Source organism: Aulonocara sp. 'chitande type north' Nkhata Bay, linkage group LG16, assembly GCF_057382095.1.
Source record: "Aulonocara sp. 'chitande type north' Nkhata Bay isolate Kocher_YH1m ecotype deep benthic linkage group LG16, A_spYH_male_GT1.1, whole genome shotgun sequence".
Lineage (NCBI taxonomy): Eukaryota > Metazoa > Chordata > Actinopteri > Cichliformes > Cichlidae > Aulonocara > Aulonocara sp. 'chitande type north' Nkhata Bay.
This window is the reverse complement of record NC_141359.1, coordinates 20,902,749-20,919,509: the sequence shown is the minus strand read 5'-3', so window position 1 is coordinate 20,919,509 and position 16,761 is coordinate 20,902,749. Positions and strand designations below refer to the sequence as shown.

Genomic DNA, 16,761 nt, shown 5'->3' with positions numbered 1-16,761 from the left:
CCAGTTGCTGTGGTTCAGATTTGTTGAAAGCGTTTAAAACGTGAGGCACCTGCGCTGCACTCACTCCGTCTTCCAGTTAGTTTGTCAGTCATGTAACTATGTGTAACAAAACAACATGTAGCCTGGGTTTGGATGAAGTCATCGTTATGCAGTTAATATCTGGGTCAGCTTGCTCTTATAATTCTGGTAGCATGCTGTTTTGAGTGCTCAAATAATGGATGTACACTGACATCTAGTGGTAGAAAGTGGAAGCAGGGCTCCATTTTTGCAAGGCATGTATGAGAGATGCTTTAAGTAATAGAAATATATAGATAATAAAGGAATTCTGAGAGACCATAATGTCATATGATTGATGGGAAATGCAGGTCAACTGTGTACTGGAAGCCTTTGGCCACGCTAAGACCCAGAGGAACAGCAACTCAAGCCGCTTTATCAAGCTGCTGACGATCCAATACTGTGATAAGAGGAGGACACCACTCAGAGGTAACCTGCATTTCACGCAACCATAGCGCTGGATGTGATTCTGTTGCACGGATCAAAACAAAAAACTTCAATCAGAATGTCTCTGTTCTGATTCGATTCACACAAAATAAAATATTTACCATTTTTGTTCCACACATTTTATTCTTGAATATTAAAATTATTGTCAGAATAACAGAGTAAATTTCACATTCTCAGTCACTGTATTTGTGATTAAGATACTCTACTATTAAATCCACTTTCTTCAAGATCAGTTGCACACCAGCAGAGGGCAGCAAAATCCTATATGTCTGTTTCTTTTTATGTGAATCACCTTTTTTTTTTCTTTTACTCCAGTTTATTTGATACCTGTCGACTGGTCTTTCAGTAGTGGCCACAGATTTACATTTTTCACAACTGCCATTGTTAAAACGTGATTTGGACTCCCCTGTTACTGAATTATGATCACATTTTAATGTTTAAGCCCATGTATACACCTATATGCTGGAGAAGTCCCGTCTAGTCCACCTGCCTGCTCAACAACACAGCTTCAAAATCTTCTATTTGATGGCTGAGGGCCTTTCAGCTGAGGAGAAGAGTGCACTTTACCTCAACAACGTCTTGGCTCATAGGTATGCGGCTGTCATGGGCTTTATATGTTCTATATTACTAAATGATTTAATACGTTTTAAAAATGACTGTCGGTTATGTTGCTGCTGAAAATTTAGATCTCACAAGCTACAGTTCACACAAGCCTTGATATAATACACGCATATATGGTGTCCTGTCCATAAAGATAATATGTGTCACTTATTAAAAAATAGCTTTATTTTATGAGTATCCTTCACTATAGGTTGTGTTTTTCCATCCGTACTGCAGGTATATTAGCGGAAGACTTCCAGGGGAGAACCCTCCAGTAGCTACAGCCTCTACCCAGAGTAGAGAACATCTTGCGGCAGTCAAACAAGCCCTGCGAGCCCTCAGCTTCAACAAGCAGGTATTGATTTGCACAGCTGCACAGCACGGTGTTGAGCCAAAGGTTACTGACAGCAGGGAGAAATAAACGTTGTCGTGTCACAGGCCTTGAAGTCACAAGTCACACAGGTCACTGATGAGATATTACATCAGATTTTCTTTTCTGAGATTGCAGCTGCCTGAAACCAGGCGATGGAACTCCAAGGGCTTTAGGCGGACCTAAAACTGTAGGCTGAACCTTCCGGTTTATCATACTTTGCGAGTAGAATTAACCGTCTGGCTTTGGTTCATCTGTAAGGTGAAATATTTCAAACAGATATCCTGTTATTCCTGTTAAATAATGACAAAGATACAGGTAGCTTCTCTTGATTGCATGAAATAATGAATTGAGGGATAAAGAGGGCACCAAGAATTTGTGTATTCACAGTTAAATTTCTTGAAAATTTTCATGAAGCATCTGTCTACAGAAAGCATACCCCATTCTGTCATAGCAGATGGCTGCCCCTCCCTGAGCCTGTATCTGACAGAGGTTTCTTCTTATAAAAATCAAGTTTTTCCTTTCCACCTTTGCAAACTGCCTGTTAATAGAGGGTCATTGGGGTTTTCTATTGTGGGGTCTCTGCCTCTCAGTATCAAGCACCTTGAGATGACTGTTGTTGTGTTTTGGCGCTATATAAATAAAGCTGGATTGAATAGAATTGAATAGTCGAGGAGACATTGATTTATGCTTACAGTGTGCGTGCAGTGATCACTGGTACAGTCCGTCCTGTCCACCACCAGCTGTGCTCCCACTCCATTATCAGGTTCTATACTTAGATTCCAGTCAGCATCTATCAGCACTGAGTGACCATCATCTCACCTTTTAATCCAGTAGCAGTCACAGACAAGGCATAAGGGACAGAGGGATAGAGCAATAGATAGTGGTATTATCAGAGGGCATTACTGTCCTCTGGATAAGCGAAGGACCAAGGGACAGAAGAAGGGGTGGGGTAGTAGGGGGGAAGTGATAGACCCCCCATTGGTCTCTGTCTAAGCTCTCATCAGGGGATGGCTCCTAGTCCAGAACCAAAGGTCAACTGTCATTAACGCTCCCCGCAGCGCCTTTTCTCTCCCCTGCTCTTTCTTCTGCTCCCTAAGCGGAAGGGTCTCTCCATGTATAGAGTGTCCGACAGAGACTAATGCTTGTTTATCTCAGAGATATCAGCTCCAATATCCTGCCTGGAAAGAGTACACTCGCAGACATATTCGCATGTACACAAGCACACATCCTCAAACTCAGACATCCCCCTCTCAGAGATTCAGTGCATGGTTTAATGGGGTATTCCATTAAGCGTCCTCTACTCAAGGGCACAGAGGAAGAGAGGGTGAGAAGAGAAGCGGGTGAATCGAGTTAGGAGGACCTGTGAATCATAACTGTTGAATTTCCTGATATTTGTGCTGTTTATTTGCATTTTGCGTGTTAGCAAAAAAGAGACAACGATAATGAAAACAGCGTATAGGCCAGTCTTTTTATATCTCCCAAATATTACCCATACTCTCAGCTCTATCATTGCTGCTAAAAGAAAATAAACATTAAAAAAAGCAAAATTATTTCAAAACTCCAGGATTCCATTTCAAACCACAACCACACATGTTCTAATATGTTTAAATTAAATTAAAATAAAAACATTTTAAAATGAAAGTGGTTTCCATTAAGGCAAGTGCTTCAGGAACAACCTCTCTGTGTACTAACATGCCTGTAAACACATATCTATACATGACTATACATGCACACTCAGTATCTGTTGGCATAAACAGGAGTCACACGTTGCTTGCTTATATAAGACTCTAATGAAGAAGAAGAGAAAGTAAAACCAGATATTTCTTTGGAGGACGATCGTGTGAACACATGAGTAGCAGCTGAGCAGTTTTAAAGGAGCGCTCACGTGAGACAGACAGAATTAAAGTGCTTCTTGGCTTACGTTTTGTGACGTGATTCAATACGGTGTTCTGTCACATCAACATACATTGTCATATCGGCATACGTGTAGCACAAAGTGAGCGATATTTGTTAGACAACCATATGCTGTGAGACCAGCAGTAACCCTAACCATAACCATAATCATACATCAGTAAAATAACCATCTTTTACTTGCCGTTTATCATCATGTGCATGTGAATTAACGCAATGTATTCTACTTTGATTTGCATGCTGAAATGACTGAACACTGGAAGTGAATGTAGGTGTCTGCATCATTTCCAAAATCTCCATGCTGCTCCAGTCAGTCCAGACAATCAGCAGCATTTTTCAAAGTCAGAGAGTGATTCAGAGAGTGACTCATAACTGTAGCAAGAGGTGGATGCTTTAAATCTAAAATACGTTGGTATTGCCCTCAGGCTGGACAGGTAGACGTTGAAACTTTTGGAAACAATCGTGCATTGACAGTTTGTGTTGTTCGCTCATTTGTCACACAGCCGTCAACCTTGATTATAAACGCTTACTTCAGGGAAAATGACAGACATTGCTACCCTTTTTTTCTATGCTGCCAGATCGCTATCCAGTCAAATTCTATATTTGATCATACGCCAACTGCCTACATGTATAAATGGTCATGTGATACACATTTTCAGGCGCTTCGTTAAGGATAGAGATTACTTTTTAACTGGTGATGATATGCTGATCTGAAAAGAGATTGTTTGTGTTTTAAAATGAGTGTGGTGTGCTGCATGAAACTGTTTGAAGTGGGGCTGAAGCTAGAGGACACACAGCACAGATATAACAGGATGTGCGCTTAATTTAAGGGCAGCGTTTTTAAGCTGTTGATTTATGCATACATTAAAATAAAATAAAAAACTAGCATGTTTATTCCACACTATCTTCACCGCCAGGGATCAAGATAATGAGCGAACCTGGCCACTGAATTATAGAAGTGAGATTAATTGGAGGTCTGGGGCAAAGAGGACTGAACTTAATAAGGCTTTGGCTCCATGGGCTTGTTAGAAGGATCACTAGGATCATGAAGTTGACATCGAATAAAGACTCATGTCCCTATGAAAAAGGTTGGATTTGATAACCGTTTCATATAGTTCCATTTTTAATTAGTAGTTAAAGATTATAGTTAATATCATATTCTCTCAACTTTCTCCTGTCTCTCTCTCTCTTTTTCGCTGCTAGGAGGTTGACTCAGTATTTACGCTGCTCTCTGCTGTGCTCCATATCGGGGACCTGCGTTTCACAGCACTGACAGATGCTGACACAGCCTTCCCTTCCGACCTGCAGCTGCTGGAGAGAGGTCAGTGCTTATGCCACCACCAGGGCCACATTTCCACCCTTAGAGGAAGTGGAACTAGGCAATGGAGGAGGGGTGGATCTCACTAACTCATTCTATTTACCTTGCTGTCAGAGCGCCTCCCTCATCCTCCCTTAGAGTAGTCTTCTTGGCAGCTTGCCAGCAATAGCTGAAGGCCAGGCAGTTACCTGTTTGGTATCCACACTGAAAACAACATGTACATGTACAGACTTTTCCGTCATCAGGGACAGCCTTATTTTCCTGTCTCTCAGTCTAATTCGCTCATTATGCAGCTAGCACATGTTTGATGTAAACAAATCACATCAGCACCTGATCGGGAAGGAGACATTGTTACCTTGGAGATGTATTGTTACGACTAGTGATGTCAGCGAAGGGTTGCTGTCACCTGTTTTTGCTGCTTGTTGATGGGTTCTGCTCAGAAATCCAATGATGACTAATTGCTGCCAGCTTCATCGATCAGTTAAACGGGAATGAGCTTTAGCAGAGTTCAGGCTGTTATGCTGTCAGTGTGATATCATCATCAGAGCAGTGGGCTCTGGGATGTTATCGTCCCTATCTTTCTGATGCTCGGTTAACATTTAATGGCGTTATTTTGATGCTTTTTTAACCTGTCACTGTCATTTACTCTGCCTCTTCCTTGCTCCCTCTCTCTTTTTCTTCCTTGCAACAGTTGCTGGATTATTGCAGGTATCCTCCAGTGACTTAAGCACCGCCCTCACCTCTGATGTTCAGTATTTCAAAGGTATTGCTTTATCAGCCTTTTCGTGTTCACCATTTGCATTATTTTCATCCAACCTTTCAGTGAGCCGTGGTACCATATGGATAAGGGGCATTGTCATCCTTGAAGAGACCATATTCATCATGATGCTTCAGCGCACAATCAAATAATCACCCAGAATAATTTTACTATGGCTTTACAATGGTCCTTCCCCCAAAGGGATAAATGGACCCAGACCATGCTTGGGAAATACCCCTTACAGAATATCCCTTATGTAGGCGTCAAATTTGAAGGGTTTTCTGTTAATATGTCAAAAATCTGTATATCTCTTCTATCCTGGGACTGTCTTTGGAGCCCTCAAGAGAGAGAGCATAGAGAGATAAGTAGTATTTAGTGGTGATCAAAAATCTCACGGTTCGGATCGGATCATGGTTTTAAGTCAGGGATCGGATCAATTTTCGGATCAGTAAAAAAAGAAAAAAGATTTAAAAAAAATTATGGTACAATATAGGGCAGTAAAGGGCTTTGTATCTACCACTCAATTCAATTCAATTTTATTTGTAAAGCGCCAAATCACAACAACAGTCGCCTCAAGGCGCTTTATATTGTAAGGTAGACCCTACAATAATACACCGCTCATTATATCGCACTCTGCTGCGATATAATGAGCGGTCACGGTCACATAGCTTTCCGTTGCGCTGGAGCTCCACCCATTTGTAGTAGTTAGGGCAACAGAAGATGCCTGGGACAGTTCAGCCATAACTTAAATCTTTTCCTGCTCATACGTGCTTGGAACGATCTTGCCACTAAACTGGACGCGCAACAAGATATCATAGCGTGGCTCAAGCATCATAGTTTAAACCCCTTGTTTTGCACAGCGGGATACGGCCTCCCGTCTGCAGCTAAACACCCCAACAGCTTTTGTAATAGTTTTAGCCTGGTCGGATTGGGCAGCAAAGGGCTGCTTAAATACCGCAAGCTCCTCTGCTCCTCCACTTGGACCGCTAGCACTGGCCATAACTATCTCTTGACAGACCCACCACGCCACCATACGCATACTTTTTTTCCTTTTTTTTCGAATCTTCGGATCACGTGCGTGCCGAACCGTGAGTGGGATCGGTTTGGATTACGAATCAACCGTGATCCGTTGCACCACTAGTAGTATTCATAGCCCTAAGGAGATTTAACCTTTTAAAGAAAGAAAAGTGTAAAAACCCCATCTGTCGAATACCGGAAACTGTATTTTGTGCCTTTGTGCAGGTGATGTGATCACTCGGCGCCACACAGTAGAGATGTCAGAGCAGTACAGGGACCAGCTTGCCAAAGCCATCTACGGGCGCCTCTTCAGTTATCTGGTCAACAATATCAACGACTACCTTCAGGGACAAGATGACACCATCAGGTATAGTGGTGTGTGGTGTCTGTGTCTAGATGTGTTTCCGCGACACACCACAATAAAAACCTTTGAAATGACAGATTTCCAAAAGCAATCACTCATTTGTGTAAACTGGAGTGACTAACACTAATACTGTAAAGTAATCCTTTAGTTTAGAGCAGAGATAAACATTTAAATAAACTTGTGGACTAAAATCTGTGTATTGAACAACAGGTTAGAGATGGAGGACACATCCAAGGCTTTTTTTTTTTAATGGAGGCCTCAGATACACACAAAAAACAACTTATGTTCACACACACCCAGGTGAAGGACATAGGATCCTTGGTGTTGTTGATGTTGTGAAGCCTTATCACACTCTGATAACCTGCGCTAGATCTTCTGGAATGTGTTTGTGAGCTGCCTTGTTTACACACCAGCCACAGAATGTAATACATTTGTCAACCACACATTCGTGGCACACCCCTTTCAGATTTTATTGCACACACACGCGCACACACAATAGAATCAAATGTCTCATTAGTGACATAAGCAACACTTTTCTCATGTTGACTCAGGAAAAATAAAAGTGGCTATTTAATAAGTAACATTCATTTCTTTGTTCCAGTGATCCTGCTTGGGAGATTGGGATCTTGGACATATTTGGGTTTGAAGAATTTCAGAAGAATGGATTTGAGCAGGTGGGACAGTGCTTTCTGTTTTAAAATTCAGCCAAAAAACCAAAACATTGCTATTATGTTCCTCGTCCCTTTACGCTGTGTGATTATTCCGCCTAATTGAGCCAAATGCCTCCCCTGTGGCCGTTCTCTGCTATTGAAATATCTCTGAATGGTACTGTATGTGATCCTAATCAAATTTTTTAAATATTTGGAGTTCTTATCTGTTTTAGCCCAGACATTTTTGTCTGTAATTGTAATGAATGTGGTGAGGTCTGTGGCTGACTGTGGCGTGATTTTCATCTGTCCTCCAATGAACCAACGGCTGACACAGTGTCTGTCTCTGTGCAACATGTTAGTGTAATAGGCAGCCTCAAACCACCATGTGGGTGTGTGTGTGTGTATGAGGAATACAAAACCTGTTTTTAATAAAATACAACTTTATATATTTGGCATTACATTACTTGCCAGTACAGGCTATTGAATCAAGTTGATCTTAGTCCAGAATAGTTGATCCCATTTATTTTTCATTTTTGCACCCAGATATGGCTACATTAGTAACAGGCAGTGTAATTATTGCTCACTACCAGAAACATTAGTAAATAATAAGTGCATGACTTTTAGTTTTGGTTCATGAGTAAAGTTTATATTTAATATTAAGAAGTCTATCTATGAAGACAAGCAGATTTGCTTAGTGTGTAACAGTGGTGTACCTGAAACTGGCACATAAACTACTCCTTTTTTAAAAACCGGGTTTTTAAAGTCCTGCATCTCATGTTTGAGACATCACTATATTATTTATTTTTAATGTTTCTATGTATCTGATGTATTGTGGTTCCTATAGTATAGTAGTTAACATAAGGTTGCTTCAGAAATGCCCTTTGAGACTGTGTCAGGAAACATATCTGGTTTAAAATTCATCCATCCATCCATCCATCCATCCATCCATCCATCCATTTTCATCCGCTTTGTCCGGGGCCGGGTCGCGGGGGCAGCAGCCTAAGCAAAGAGGCCCAGACCTCCCTCTCCCCAGCCACCTCCTCCAGCTTATCCGGGGGAATACCAAGGCGTTCCCAGGCCAGCCGAGAGATATAATCTCTCCAGCGTGTCCTGGGTCTGCCCCGGGGCCTCCTCCTGGTGGGACATGCCTGGAACACCTCACCCAGGAGGCGCCCAGGGGGCATCCTTGTCAGATGCCCGAACCACCTCAGCTGGCTCCTTTCGATGTGGAGCAGCAGCTGCTCTACTCTGAGCCCCTCCCGGATGGCCGAACTTCTCACCCTATCTCTAAGGGAGAGGCCAGCCACCCTTCGGAGGTGTCAATGGAAAATTGTATTTAGTAGTCAGTATAATCTTTTAGTGATATAAGTTTGCATATGGTAGAATACTGCATGTAGTTATTTGTATTAGAAAATATTCAACCATGTATACTTAGAGGCATATAATTAATTGTGTGTGATCTCTAACAGGCTGCAGGCTTGGGGTGCATCCCAGGAATGCACCCCCACGTCTGGGAGCATGAGAGCTCATACCTTGTTTTATTGTTTTATGGCAGGATTAACGTAGTTACATTTGTTTTAGTTTAAGTGCTTCTTTACATATAGATGAACTGCTGGACTTCCTCACCATGTTATCTAGGGTGGGGGAGACTACCCCCTTTCCTGACCAAGGATGTACCTTTTGTGCTCTCATGACCCTTTGATCAGCAGTAACACACACACACACACACACACACACACACACTGAAGTATAAATAAAGACCGGGGCAGTTTCTTAGTGCGAGTCTCTCAGTAGGGAGCTGCCCTTGCTAGCAAGAACTCTGTGTGTTTCTCTTCTCTGAGTCTTTACTGAAGAAGTGTTTTAGAATATTTTCCCTAACAGGAGGAAGCTCATTTCTGCCGCTTGTATCCGCGATCTCGTTCTTTCGGTCACTACCCACAGCTCGTGGCCATAGGTGAGGGTAGGGATGTAGATCGGCCGGTAAATTGAGAGCTTCGCTTTTACACTCAGCTCCCTCTTCACCACGACGGACCGGTGGAGCGTCCGCATTACTGCAGCTGCAGCCCCAATCCGTCTGTCGATCTCCGGCTCCCTTCTCCCATCACTCGCGAACAAGACCCCGAGATACTTGAACTCCTCCACTTGGGGCAGGAACTCATCCCCGACCCGGAGTGGGCACTCCACCCTTTTCCGGCTGAGAACCATGGCCTCAGATTTGGAGGTGCTGATCCTCATTCCCGCTGCTTCACACTCGGCTGCGAACCGCTCCAGTGCGAGCTGGAGGCCCTCACCCGATGAAGCCAACAGAACCACATCATCTGCAAAAATCAGAGATGAGATTCTGAGGCCACCAAAGCGAAAGCCCTCCGCCACTTGGCTGCGCCTAGAAATCCTGTCCATAAAAATTATGAACAGAACCGGAGACAAAGGGCAGCCCTGGCGGAGCCCATCACCCACCGGGAACGAGTCCGACTTATTGCTGGCAATGCGAACCAAGCTCTTGCAACGGTTGTATAGGGATCGAATGGCCCGTAGCAATGGGCCAGACACCCCATATTCCCGCAACACCTCCCACAGGACACCCCGAGGGACACGGTCGAATGCCTTCTCCAAGTCCACAAAACACATGTAGACTGGTTGGGCAAACTCCCATGCACCCTCAAGTATCCTGGAGAGGATAAAGAGCTGGTCCAGTGTTCCGCGACCAGGACGAAAACCGCATTGTTCCTCCTGTATCCGAGGTTCGACTAACGGACGAACTCTCCGGTTTAAAATTCAGCCAAATGAAACACATGGAGCTACCTGCTGTGGCAAGGAAGTTTTGGAATACATGTTTGTATATATACATATATTTGCATCCACAGGCTGCTCAGCATGTCTGCCATCTTTGGTTCTATAGATTGTGAAGTGCAACATGTGCCGCTGTATACAGCTCACCTGCTATAGGCTGTAAATCTGCCATGTTCTCATCAGGCATGCACTGTTAATAGACTACTCAGTTGTAAGATCAGCAGGGATCAGACAGACAAGACAAGTGTGTGTGTGTGTGTGTGTGTGTGTGTGTGTGTGTGTGTGTGTGTGTGTGTATCCGGAGCCTCAGAGTGTAATTTATAGTGCTCAAGAGGCTAAGTGCTTATTCCTGCTACTGAAAGCTCACACTTCCTCCCTGTGGAGCTACTAGTTTTTCACAGCTTTCATTAAGAGAGTGTCTGTTTGTATTTGCTTTGTATGAGTGTGTGTGTCTGTCACTAAGATAACAGTGGCCTAGCCCATCTGGATTTTTTTCCAGTCCAAATGGAGGTGAGAGATTATTTCACCTTTTCTATTTAAGTCATAGAAAGTGCCAGAAGAGAAAAGAAAGTAACAGGATAAGAAAATCTAAAAAAAAAAAAAGCGAGAGGAAAAACTACTGTGTCTGGCACTGCATGCTTTCTTTCATCAGACACTAAACCCACAGAAGAGGGAAGAGGAGGGGCAACTTCTGGATAAACACAATGACCTCGTACAGTAGACGTGGCACTTCAGTGACAAACAAGCTCTGACATGTTTGTACACACATGTGCACGCATATGCAGCAGCGTACCCGAGCACGCTCCACATGCGCACAAGGATCGGGGTCATTAGAACTTGTTAATTAGAACTGTGTTTGCAGGGATGTGTTGTACCTGCTCAACACTTTGCTAATGAGCTAACTCAATCAACCACCTGCTGGGGCTAAGCTGTTAATGGACTAAACTAGCTTGGAGTAAAAGAATAGACTGAAGATGGGACCGCCTGCACTATGAAAAATATATTACGCCTGTTAGTTAATGATTACCATGCATTCAGCAAATCAGATTTTATCCTAATATCCTATAATTATTGTGATATTTTACTTCTGCTGTATTGGAGCAGTTTCTGCCTTGGACTAGTCCAGTTATACACTGCCAACCCAGAGAAACTATAGAAAGGAGAGTTGATGTGACACTTTGCACTGCAGGTTGACCACTCTATCCTGCTTCTCATTACTCCTATTAAAAGGGCAAGCTATGACAGTATGTAGCTGGCCCTGAGTGCCTTTGAGTGGTCTGTACTTATTGAAATTGCGGCTGTGGCAGTGAGTGCTGCTCGGACTTTAACTGCATTTGTTATTGAATTTACGATGCTATGGATATGTCTCTGGTTACTCTAGTGCTCCTATTAACAGTAGCCATCAATAGGGCACAGATGATTTGCATCTGCAGTGCTTCTGTTCGATATGACAGTTGCATTGTTCAGGAATACAGTCGCATCATAATCGTGCTCAGTAAGGTCAACCAAGACCTGCATATAATTAGTGTTACACATGTTTTATAGATGTTTATAGATGTTTCACAATCTCTTTCAATCTTTTTTGTCATGTGTTTACAATAAACTGCAAAGTGTTTTTATTTTCTGGGATTCCTGGGAAAATTCATCTTCAGTTTTCCCAGGAATCCTGGGAATTAAACATGTTTCTTTTTAATAACTTCAGCTAAACTCTGATCATTTAAAGCAGCTCTAATACACCACGGAGAATCGGGCATGCATGTGTTCACAATGACATTTTCTACGTGTTTTTCTGCTTATTATTAAGGCAAAATAGACAATTAATGTATAGTGGTGTTACCAAAATATAACTATAATATATAAATCAGATGGACCAATCATAATTAAAATAGATTCTGAGTTTCCCCGATTAAAGCAAAAATGAACTTGCAACAACAGGCATCATTTATTTTAGTCACATTTGTTCATTTTGCACTCACTTTTTTCCTTCTTCTGGATGTGTGCATAAACAAGGCCACACCATACAAAATGTGTTACCGTGGAAATGCAATCCCACAGTGTCAACTCAGAAGTTGGAACATGTGCTACTGACCCCAAATGCTTTGTATTCATTAACAGGCTACATTTTTTAATAAACAGCACTCAAGTTAATTTTTTCTCTGTCTTTACATTTCCCAGGAACTGGGGAAATAATCTTGCTAGGATTTCCCAGGAATCCCATTTCCTGGCATTAAACCCTAGTCTACACCAAGGTGTCAGACATTTGTAATAGTTTACTGGTCCACTGTTACAAGAGAAGTCAGCTCATTTATGCCCCCGACAGCCGATTGTGTCCAGCATTGTGAACATTTTTGTTCTTTAAACATAAGCATTCAGCAGCATCTCTCTGATGAACGTCAGCCATGCGTGCTGAAGAGTGTTTACATGCTGGTGTGTGTGCGCTCTGTGCATTCCAGCTGTGTGTGAACATGACCAATGAGCGGCTGAGGCAGTACGTCTCTGAGGTGCTATTCCAGCAGGAGCAGGCTGAGTGTCTGCAGGAGGGCATCGCCATGGAGAACGCACGCTCTCCCAGAAACCACCCAGCCATTCTGGACTTCTTTTTTCAGGTACTGTATGCTTCTAGTTTGGACCAGTCCAGTCCAGTTTGATCTGACATTATGTAATGCAACAATCCCAACCACACTTTCCCAACCTAACTTTTGGAATCACAATTATTCAGTTTTCTAATGTACACAGTTAAAGTCTTGACGTTTTAATTGAGACAAAAGGCAAAAACATAACATGTTCAAAAAGTCTATATAAACATAACTGCTAATGCCCCTCTAAGCCAACTGTCTGCCTCTGTTGTAATTGGTGCGAGAAATCTCTAAATCAAATAATATCACTGAATCTCCTTCATGTCACACGAAAAAAAAAAATGTGGCTCTCTGGAAGTGTCACAAAATATGGATTACTGTTATTGCTTAGTGCTTGTAAATATCTCCTAAATAAATGATAATGTGAACATCTGTTTGTTCCTCCTCTAGAAGCCCCAGGGGCTGTTGTGCGTGTTAGATGAGGAGAGCCAGAGCCTGCGGCCATTAGAGCAGACCTTGTACAAGAGGCTCTCTGCCCAGTTGGACTCCAACCAAATTCATGGGCTGTCTCTCACTACCAAGGATGGCAATGGGAACCCCCCACCGAAAGACCAAGGCCCAGCCTTTATTGTCAGCCACTATGCAGGACAGGTCTGTGTGTGTATGGCAATTTTATTTCAGTAGATTTTGCAAAGGATTAATGAGGATGAAGTGAGGCCAGCTATAAAGAGCATGAATGTTAGAAACGCAGTTAGTCCAGATGACATACTTGTGGAGGTGTGGCGATGTCTAGGATGTCTTTTTGAGCACATTGTTTTATACAGTGTGAGGAGATTGAGAGTGAGAGGATGCCTGAGGAAGATGTGTGTGAGAAGAGAAATGTACTGGTGTCAGTTTTCAAGCATAAGGGTGATGTGCAGAATTTACAGAGGGAAAGAGGTGATGACTCATACCAAGACATAGGAAAGAGTTGCTGAAGCTAGGTGAAGACGAGAGATGATGATCAGTGAGCAGCAGTATGGCTTCATGCCAAGAAAGAAAACTATAAATGTGATGTTTGCTTTGAGAGTGTTGATGGAGACGTATGCAGAATAAATTTGTGAATCTAGTGAAAGCATGTGAAAGAGTGCCAAGTGAGAAACTATAGTACTGCATGAGAAAGTCTGGAGTGGCACAAGAAGTATGTGAGGGAGGTGCAGGACATGTATGAGGACAGCGGTAAAGTGGTATGGTGTGCAGTAGTAGTGACAGATGGGTTTAAGATGGGGGTGGGATTACACCAGGGGTCGGCACTGAGCCCCGTGTTGTTTGTGATGGTGATGGACAGGCTGACAGATGAGGTCACGCGGGAGTGTGGACTGCGATGTTTGCAGACAACATTGTGATCTGTGATGAGAGTTGGGAGCAGATGGAAGAGAGACTAAAGGTGAAAGTATGCTCTGGAGAGAAGAGGAATGGAAGTCAATAGAAGCAAAGCAGAACACATGTGTTAATGAAGCAGGTGTGACAGTGAGCAAGCAAGGAGAGAGGTAGTGAGGAGTTTAAATACCTGGGGTCAACCATCCAAAGCAACAGCCAGTGCACAAGAGAGCTAATGAAGATAGCGCAGGTAGGATGGAGTTGATTGAGATGAGTGTCAGATTTGTGACATAAAGATGGCAACAAGAGTAAAAGGTTAGGTTGGTAGCAAGACCAGCTCAGTTCTCATCATGGAGATGGTGGCACTGAAAAAAAGACAGGAGGCCAAGCTGGAAACGGTGAATCTTAGAAATGAGTACATCGATAGAACTTATTGAGGCAAGGCTGAGATGGTTTGGACATTTGCAGGTGGTTATATTGGACCACACAGAAGGTTCATGGATGCAATAAAGGAGGATTGGCCCGACAGAAGGAGAATGCTAGAGAAAGGGCGATATTGAGGCAGATGATCCACTATGGCGACCACTAAAGGACCAGCCAGTTACTGGGCCTGTTTGTATTGCATCTGTATCTGTGGTTCATAGCACATTTGCGAGATATGAACTGATAGAATAAATATAATGGAATATTTTTTTTATACTAGTATATATTTCTTGATTTGTATTTATTTGTTTTTTTTCTGCCAGATTTCATACAACCTCACGGGATCGCTCACAAAAAACAAGGACTCTCTTCCTCAGAATCTCCTGTTTACGATTAAGTGTAAGTACCCAATGAATAACAGACATGCGTGCACATTGTGGTGTCAGCACGCGCTTCATTACAAAGACGCACTCTTGTGTAAACAAACAGTACACAAAACCACTCGTTGTCCAAATGTGGTTGTGTTTTTATATGTGCGTTTCATCCCCTGTGCAGCAGACAGCACCGTCTGTGTGTATATTGTCTATAGAAAGTGCCAGATGTGAGGTGTTGTGGTTAGCAGGACACAGGGACTCGCTGTGTGACTGCCAGGCTAGCCTCGTGTCCAGAAGCCTAATTGCTATAATTTCCATGATGAGGCTAATCTTCTAAAGGCTAGCTCGTCTCTCAGACTTGGCTGTTATCCCTCCGTCTGACAGGTCGATGCATCGCTGCCTTTCATCCACACCGAGACATAAACAATGTGGTTTTTTTCTTTTAGGTGGCATCCCCTCGTCACTTCTTGTTTAGGGCTTGAAGTTAAAAGGACCAAAGTGTCTGCTATGTGCATTATTACATGAAATTGTAGGCTGTGAATATAGGGTGAAGATGATCTAAAAATAATGCCCTGAATGTTTTTATAATCAGTTTACCTGAAAAAAATGCAAGATTTATTCCTTGTTTTTCTCACTGTTGCTGTAGAGAGCTCTTTATGTTTGTTGTTCTTATTGCTCTTTGACTCAAAACCAAAACAGTGTGCCCAAAATGTTCGTAGTGTAGTTCAGTATTCTGAATCCATGTAGCTTATCTCCATTTTTCAAACAAAACACCAACTGAAAGAATAAGATAATGTTTGTAACAGCATTTTAAAGGTGGAAATTATGACTTTTTACATATAATTTTGTTCTTAAAATTGAATTGGGTATTTAAAAAAAAGTTACATAATTTGGATACATGTTTAATGTTCGAACCGTTCCATTTCGCAGATATGTCTTATGAGATTTCATTACAAAGATGGTAGGTTGATTAAGCTAATTTAGGGTCTGTGTCCATGCGAGTGTTTGCACACAAAGACTCTTTATTATTATCTTCCCTTGTTTATAATTCTGCAGGATGCTCAGACATTTTGCAGTATACTGTTTCATGTTTCTGGCTAGCTATTCACTTAACCTTTGTTTGCTCTTCACAGAAGCACTCACTTAAGGGTTTAGCCCCTCTTAGTGGGGGCAACAGCTCTTGTTCTTGTAATTTTACATGCACTATACCACGGTTTGGAAAACAGGAGCACAGCAGTGTTGAAAAAGGTTACTCATGAAATGTAATAGGCTATAAATGGCTAGTTACGCTGTTAACATTTAAAAAGGTTATTTTAATTAGTTTTTCAAAGTATAAAAGTCAAAGTGGTTAACAATCTTTATACTTTACAGCAGCACTAGAGTTATGGTTTACTTTCAGAAAGAAAAGAATGAATTTAAGTGCAAACTGCCAAGTGAATGAAGTCTATCTAGACAGCTCCTGTTAATCTACCCAACCCTTGATGATGTGTCCATAAATGTGATAAAACTAAACACCCCTGCATATTTTTTTTAATATAGCGTTTGAGCTGTTTATAAAAAATGATACATTTGAATATAATCATCGTCATTGGTTAGTAATTGTGTCATTGTCTTTCATTTTATACCAAAAATGAAACAAAAAAAAAAGCAATCCTGGTGTCTGTTTTGTGTCACCAACTGCTCTGATTTATATTTTTCTTTAAAATGAGTGAAAAAAACCTTTAGTTAAGAACAAAAAACTGTTTCCA

General features: G+C 42.1%; 1 protein-coding gene across 4 annotated transcripts in view; it reads left to right on the top strand.

Annotated features, from left to right (window-relative positions):
• The window catches only part of myo16 (myosin XVI), a 92,188-nt gene that overhangs the window by 40,175 nt on the left and 35,252 nt on the right, over positions 1-16,761 (top strand). For all 4 annotated transcript variants that reach the window (XR_015125296.1, XM_086265760.1, XM_086265758.1 and 1 more), the window contains exons 15-24: positions 366-483; positions 944-1,091; positions 1,339-1,456; positions 4,589-4,706; positions 5,395-5,466; positions 6,703-6,844; positions 7,443-7,515; positions 12,735-12,887; positions 13,308-13,508; positions 14,963-15,038. Coding sequence is in view for 3 of the 4 variants with exons in the window: in XM_086265760.1 (XP_086121886.1) it covers positions 366-483; positions 944-1,091; positions 1,339-1,456; positions 4,589-4,706; positions 5,395-5,466; positions 6,703-6,844; positions 7,443-7,515; positions 12,735-12,887; positions 13,308-13,508; positions 14,963-15,038 (1,219 nt within the window). In the remaining variant the exon portion in view is untranslated. The remainder of the gene's footprint in view (positions 1-365; positions 484-943; positions 1,092-1,338; positions 1,457-4,588; positions 4,707-5,394; positions 5,467-6,702; positions 6,845-7,442; positions 7,516-12,734; positions 12,888-13,307; positions 13,509-14,962; positions 15,039-16,761) is intronic.